Raw genomic sequence first — 7,711 nt, 5'->3', positions numbered from 1 at the left:
AACTCCAAAGTGTATAAGGCCAAAACTGATCAATCTACTTCATAAGGCAAACCCCTCCTGGAATCAATCAATCCAGTGAACCTCCTCTGAACTGTCTTTAATACAACTAGATCCCTCCTCATGTAAGGAACCAAAATTGTGGGCAATACTCTAGGGCAGTTCACTAATGCCTTGAACAGTTGCACCAACTGTTCCCTACTCCTTTAGTCCAACAGTCCCTATTCCTTTAGCAATAAAATGCCAGATTAAATATTACTTATAAAACTCCAGTAGGAGTAACGAGGGATTACCGAGCGCCGGGGTACATCAAGGTAGAATTAGACAGAGAGAATTTCCAAACATTCAACCCCAACTCTCTCCCCCTAACACCAGGAAATCCTCAACACTAAATCCTTCCGGCTTTTCCTGATCTTCCGGGATCGTCAGCCGCAGGGCCCCGCCCATGGGCTGCTCTGATTGGCCCTGTGTTGTATCAATCGGAGCCGGCAAATTGTATCCATTTGCGGCGGATCGGCTGGTTACCGACAAGAAGCAGCAATGAGCTCGTTCCAGGGTCGCATGCACGAATACCCCAGCATCTCCATCGATAGGTTTGACAGAGACAACCTGCTGGCCAAAGCTTATTTCTTGTCGCATTGTCATAAAGGTGGGAGAGTCCTCTTTTGAAACTAATTCCGGGGGGATGGGAGAAGGAGGAGGGCAGTGAGTAATTGCTGAAACAAACATACACTCTGTCTCTGCTGAAGAAGTCACTAAACTCGAAATATTAACCCGATTTCTCTCTCCACAGATGCTGCCAGAGCTTCTGAGTTTCTCCAGTGATGTCTATGTTTCTGATCTCCTGTAGTTGTTTATTTTGTTGCTCAAGGAGTGACAGGGCTGTCTTGAGAAACCAGCCTCACGCAGAGTGGGTGTTGCAGTGTCTCACTGCCCTCACATACTGCCTGGGTGGACCTGCCTCCCCACTGAGGGGCTGGGTCTCAGAGCTGGCTGCTTCGTCTCAGTCCAAAGATGAAGTTTTGCCGCAGAGAGCTCTCACTGGCAAGTTGCAAGATTCAGAGTTGTCCTGTTGTCATAGTGTTGGGACTGGGATTCCTCAGGGTCCCTCTTACCGACTTCTGTCAGATCCCTTCTGAATTCAGTCTGCTGGTAGGATCATTTGTTTTGTTTTGTAGTGTTTCTAGTCCCCTGATATACCCTCTCCCAGTGAGGCAAACACCTCAAGGCCAGAAGAATTAGGTATAAAACTGAAGGAGCTACAAAGACATCCCTGGGGCTGGTGTCAATGCTGGTCGATTGCACTAACTAGTTCCTGGTTACAAACCCTGTGGGTGGACTAAGACCATGAGAAATATGAACAGCAGTAGACCTCAAACCTGCTCTGACATTCAGTAGGGTCATAGCTGATCTGACAATCTTCAGAAGTTCCAAAGAGTCTCAACTCTCTAAGAAATGACACCTCTTAATCTTGGACTTGTACTGCCATCTGGCCCTAGATTCTCCCATGAGGGGAAATATCTGCTCAGCATTTCAGCTAAGTCCCTTAAGTATCCTATATATTTCAATGAGATCATCTCTCATTCTTCTAATCGCCTGTGAGTAGAGTCCCAACCTGTTTGACCTTAGATCATAAGACAGTTCCTCCCTACCAGGGATCACCCTGGTGAACATTCTCTAAACTGCCTCCAATTAAATGATATCTTTCCCTAAATGTGTGGACTCGAACAGCTCTCACTATTACAGATATGGTCTCACCAACACCTTTTACAAGCCCAGTAAGATTTCCCTGTTCTTATGCTCCAACACCCCAGAAATAAGGGGCAACATTCCATTAGCCTTCTGATTACTGGCTGCACCCATGTATTAGCTTTCTGTATAACCTCGGCACAATGTCATGGGCCAGAGGGCCTGTTCTGTGCTGTACGTTTCTATGTTAAGATGGATTTTAAGTTAAAAATCACACAACACCAGGTTATAGTCCAACAGATTTAATTGGAAGCACTAGCTTTTGCAGCACTGCTCCTTCATCAGGTGGTTGTGGAGGACACAATTGTAAGACACAGAATTTATAACAAAAGTTTACAGTGTGATGTAACTGAAATTATACATTCAACATATTGTCTAGATAACACCAATTGTTACAGTTAACCTGAGAATGCAACTTTAAAAAGAAGTTTTGTGATTTACACATGAAAGAAGTGAAACTAACATGGTATTCGAGCAGATGAAAGACTCAACAAAGAATCGAGGTGTTTTTCAATGTATAATTTCAGGGAATGAAAGTTAAAGGTAATGGATGTGCTGCCAGTGAAGCAAGCTGCTTTGTCCTGAACGGTGTCAAACCTCTTGTTGCACCCATCCAGGCACGTGGAGAGTATTCCATCACATTCCTGACTTGTTTTATGTAGGCTTGTCATTTACTCCCCTGGATGAAATTCTATTTCTAACGCTTTAACATGTGACGCATTAACAGATCCCATCAATACTAGAACATCCTTTCTGCACAGCACTGATGAATTGCAACCTGGCAGAAATATTGAAATACTGTCTTTTTGAGGTTTCTGGGGTACAGAGAGTTATAGAGATGTACAGCATGGAAACAGACCATTTGATCCAACTCATCCATGCTGACTAGATATTCTAAACTAATCTAGTCCCATTTACTAGCATTCAACCCATATCCCTCTAAACCCTTCATTTTCATTTACCCATCCAAATGCCTTTTAAATGTTATAATTATACCAACCTCCACCACTCCCTCTGGCAGGTCATTCCATACACCCACCACCCTCTGCATGAAAAAGGTGCCCTTAGGTCTCTTTTATATCTTTCCCCTCTCACCCTAAAGCTGTGCCCTCTAGTTCTGGGCTCCCTCACCCCGGGGAAAATACCTTGTCTATTTATCCTATCCATGGCCCTCAGGATTTTATAAATGTAAGGCAAAGAAAATCAAGAAAAGTTGCAGATTTGTTTGAGTCAGAGGATTCTATTAATGCTGACCACTTGTCCAACATTACTTCAGTTAGAATAGAAGAGCTACAGCCTGTGGATGTATACAGAATTGCTGAATGGTCAATTTTCATCTATTTTTCAGATCATATGAAAGGATTAAGAGCTCCTGTTCTGAAACGCCGACTGGAATGCAGGTAACTGTTCCACTTTCATTCCTGAAATGATATTGACAGGGAATGCATCCTCAGGGTTTGGGGAGGTGATATACCTGGTTTGTGTATCTTGTGATAGCCATTTTGTTTTCACTCTGATCATTGTATGATAATTTATGGTTTTGAATTGGTTTGATTTATTATTGTCACATGTACTGAGATACAGTGAAAAGTATTGTTTTGCACGCTATCCAGACTATTCATACCTTACATAAGCACATTAGGGTAATCAAACAGAATGCAGTATACAGTGTTACAGCAACAGAGAAGGCGCAGAGAAAGATCAACTCTAATATATGAGAGATCCGTTCATAAGTTTGATAACAGCGGGGAAGAAGCTGTTCTTGAATCTGTTGGTACGTGTTTTCAAACTTTTGTTTCTTCTGCCCAATGGATGAGAGTATAATCGGTGTGGGAGGGGTCTTTGATTATATTGGCTGCTTTCCTGAAGCATCGGGAAGTGTAGATGGATGGAAGGATGGTTTTCGTGATGGACTGGACTGGATTCACAACTCTCTAATTTCTTGTGGTCTTGGGCAGAGTAGTTGTCGTACCAATTTGTATTCATCCAAAAAGGATGCTTTCTATGGTGCATCTATAAAAATTGGTAGGAGTCCTTGTGGACATGCTGAATTTCCTGAGCCTCCAGAGGAAGTAGGAGAAGTGCTAAAGCTAACACAATCTATCATGAAATTTCTATGGCCCATTATCCATTATGTTATAATCTTCCAGGAATCCCTGGAGTCAGGGAGTTTGCCAGAGGACTGCAAATTGGCTAATGAAACACCCCTGTTTAAGAAGGGAGGGAGGCAGAAGACAGGAAATTATAGGCCGGTTAACCTGACCTTGGTCGTTACTAAGATTTTAGAAATCATTATTAAGGATCAGATTGCAGAGTACTTGGAACTGCATAGCAAAATAGGGCTGAGTCGGCACAGCTTTATCAAAGCTAGTATGCTTGACAAATTTGTTACAATTCTTTGAGGAGGTAACAAGCACATTAGCAAAGGAGAGCCAGAGGACATCATAGAGCCATAGAGATGCACAGCATGGAAACAGACCCTTCGGTCCAACCCGTCCATGCTCCTCCTCTCACTTGTCTCTCCACCCTTCAGGCTCTCTGCCTGTATTCCTGATGAAGGGCTTTTGCCCGAAACGTTGATTTCACTGCTCCTCGGATGCTGCCTGAACTGCTGTGCTCTTCCAGCACCACTAATGCAGAATCTGGTTTCCAGCATCTGCAGTCATTGTTTTTACCAACCAGATATCCCAACCCAATCTAGTCCCACCTGCCAGCGCCCGGCCCATATCCCTCCAACCCTTTCCTATTCATATACCCATCCAAATGCCTCTTAAATGTTGCAATTGTGCTAGCCTCCACCACATCCTCTGGCAGCTCATTCCATACACATACCACCCTCTGCATGAAAAAGTTGCCCCTTAGGTCTCTTTTATATCTTTCCCCTCTCACCCTAAACCAATGCCCTATAGTTCTGGACTCACCGACCCCAGGGAAAAAACTTTGTCTATTTATCCTATCCATGCCCCTCATAATTTTGTAAACCTCTATAAGGTCACCCCTCAGCCTCTGATGCTCCAGGGAAAACAGCCCCAGCCTGTTCAGCCTCTCCCTGTAGCTCAGATCCTCCAACCCTGGCAACATCCTTGTAAATCTTTTCTGAACCCTTTCAAGTTTCACAACATCTTTCCGATAGGAAGGAGACCAGAATTGCATGGCAATATTCCAACAGTGGCCTAACCAATGTCCTGTACAGCTGCAACGTGACCTCTCAACTCCGGTACTGGGTAATCCAAGATGGAGGACGGGAAAAATTTCTGGCTGTAAGAGCTGCTCCTTTTTTTTTGAGGTATTTTAGGTGTTGGAGGTGATTTCCTCGAATTCCAAGAGCAGCAATTACTGTTTTATATGCTATTGCATTGTTTTGGAACTTTGGAAAAAAAAAGTCAAAACAACAGCAGTTTAAAAGGGAGAAGAGCAGACAAAGGAAGCACATGGTGAGGACAGTGCAGGAGAGAGAGAGAGAGAGAGAACCTGCACAGTTACCGCCTTTGCTGTTTGAATTCATGTATCGCTGCACATCGGAGTGCATCTGGGAAAATTAACATCATCTATTTGGATTTCCAGCAGGTCTTTGACAAGGTGCCATATGGGAGGCTCCTAAATAAGATAAGAAACAATTGTGTTAGGGGCAAGATGCTGGTATGGAGAGAGGATTGGCTGACAGGCAGAAGGCAGAGAGTGGGGCTAAAGAAATCTTTTTCAGGATGGCAGACATTGACTAGTGGAGTTCTACAGGGATCTGTGCTTGAGCCACAATTATTTACATTCTGGGCAAAGGAATGGAGGGGATTGTTGGTACATTTGCAAATGATGTAAAGATAGTTAGAGGGACAGGCAGTGTTGAGGAAGTGAGGAGGCTGCAGAAGGACTTGGACAGGCTAGGGGAATAGACAAAGCAGTGAATAGTGGAACACAGCGTAGGAAAGTGTGAGGTTATACATTTTGGTCAGAAGAATAGAGGCATTGGGGAAAGACTTCGGAAATCTCAAGTCCCTTTGTGTTTCAGAGTCTCAGTTCAGGATTCTCTTAAAGTTAACATGCAGGTGCCATTGACGGCTCGGAAGGCAAATACAATGTCAGCATTCATTTCAAGAGGGCTAGAATACAAGAGCAGAGATGTACTGCCTAGGCTGTTTAAGGCTTTGGTCAGACTGCATTTGGAATACTGTGAGCAAATGTGCCACATCTAAGGAAGGATGTGCTGGCATTGGAGGGGATTCAGAGAAGGTTTACAAGAATGACCCTGGAAATGTCAAATGAGGAGCAGTTAAGGACACTGGTTCTGTACTTGACGGAGTTTAGAAGGAAGGGCAGGTGTGCAATTCATTGACTGCATTTAAGAGATTCTTAATTGGTAAGGCAATCAAAGGTTATAGGGAGAAGATAGGAGAATGGGGTTGAGAAATGTGTCAGTCATGATTGAATGGTGGAGTGGCCTCAATGGGCCGAATGGCCTAACTCTGCTCCTATACATTATCGTCTTGATGCTGCTTCAAAACCCAAGGCCTTCTCTGCAGTTTGCCTGTATTGAATTGACTCTTGCAATTGGGTAACAGCGATGTATTTCTGAGGTTTCTATTAAGTTTAATTATTTGAACTAGCTTAAATACAAACATGTTAGAATCTTGTGAATACACCAAAAGTCATGGTTGGGTTTCTGTTTTGGATTTAAAAAGTTGCATTTGTTAAATGTAGTTTAATGATTAGAGATACTGATGACTAAAACATTTTCAGCCTTGATACTCCTGGGGAATCTGTCTTATCCATGCATTGTCTCTGCTTCTGATGAATATCACATCTGCCCACTCAGTTCTTTATTTATTCACTCATGGAACATGGGCATCACTGGCTGGTCAGCATTTTGCTCACGAGAAGCTAGTGGGGATGAGCCACCTTCTTGAACTACTGCAGTTAATGTGCTGCAGGATGACCTACAATGCTGTTGGGAGGAATTTCCAGAATTTTGGCCCAGCAACACTGAAGGAACAATGATAGTGGTTCTGGGGGGAACTTGCAGGGAGTGATGTTTCCATATCATCTGCTCCCCTTTCTTTCGAGATGGAAGTGTTTGTGGATTTGAAAGATGCTATCCAAGGATCTTAGATGAGTCCAGTTCTGGTCAATGATAACCCCAAGGATGTTGACAGTGGAGGATTCAGTGATGGTAACACCATTGAATGTCAAGGGGTGGCGATTAGATTGTCCCTTATTGGGCATTGTCTTTGCCTAACAATGACTCATTGAGTTTGGCAGCAGATGGCCCGTTGTGTCCATTATGTCAGCACCAGTCAGTGAGAACCTATCTACTCTAGTCCTATTTTTCAACACGTGATTCATAGGTTTGTTGTGTCAAATGATCATCTTAATACTTCTTTAAAGTTATGATGCTTCCTGCATCTACCACCCATTCTTGTGGTGAATTTTAGATCTCTGTGTGAAAAACATTCTCCTTAAATCCCTTCTAATCCTCCTGCCTTTTACCTTAAATCTGTGCCCTCTGAGTATTACTCCCTCTATTAATGTATGAATTTTCTTCCTGTCTACCCACATAATTTTCTAAACTTCAAACAGGACACACTGAGCTGACTGTGAGACCTGTGACCAGTGGAGTGCCACAAGGATCGGTGCTGGGTCCTCTACTTTTTGTCATTTACATAAATGATTTGGATGTGAGCACAAGAGGCACAGTTAGTAAGTTTGCAGATGACACCAAAGTTGGAGGTGCAGTGGACAGCGAAGACGGTTACCTCAGATTACAACAGGATTTGGACAAGATGGGCCAATGGGCTGAGAAGTGGCAGATGGAGTTTAATTCAGATAAATGTGAAGTGCTGCATTTTGGGAAAGCAAACCTTAGTAGGACTTATACACTTAATCGTAAGGTCCTAGGGAGTGTTGCTGAACAAAGAGACCTTGGAGTGCAGGTTCATAGCTCCTTGAAAGTGGAGTTGCAGGTAGATAGGAT

The 7,711-nt window shown here is 43.4% G+C and overlaps 1 protein-coding gene across 1 annotated transcript in view; it reads left to right on the top strand.

Moving 5' to 3' along the window:
- The first annotated feature begins 475 nt into the window (after positions 1–475).
- Positions 476–7,711, top strand: part of dclre1c (DNA cross-link repair 1C, PSO2 homolog (S. cerevisiae)) — a 52,647-nt gene continuing 45,411 nt past the window's right edge. The window contains exons 1-2 of the mRNA XM_043713229.1: positions 476–646; positions 3,095–3,146. Of these exons, the coding sequence (XP_043569164.1) occupies positions 538–646; positions 3,095–3,146 (161 nt within the window). The 5' untranslated portion in view covers positions 476–537. The remainder of the gene's footprint in view (positions 647–3,094; positions 3,147–7,711) is intronic.

Source organism: Chiloscyllium plagiosum, chromosome 23, assembly GCF_004010195.1.
Source record: "Chiloscyllium plagiosum isolate BGI_BamShark_2017 chromosome 23, ASM401019v2, whole genome shotgun sequence".
NCBI classification, from domain to species: domain Eukaryota; kingdom Metazoa; phylum Chordata; class Chondrichthyes; order Orectolobiformes; family Hemiscylliidae; genus Chiloscyllium; species Chiloscyllium plagiosum.
The sequence above is the reverse complement of the archived record's forward strand: the minus strand, read 5'-3'. Positions and strand labels throughout refer to the sequence as shown.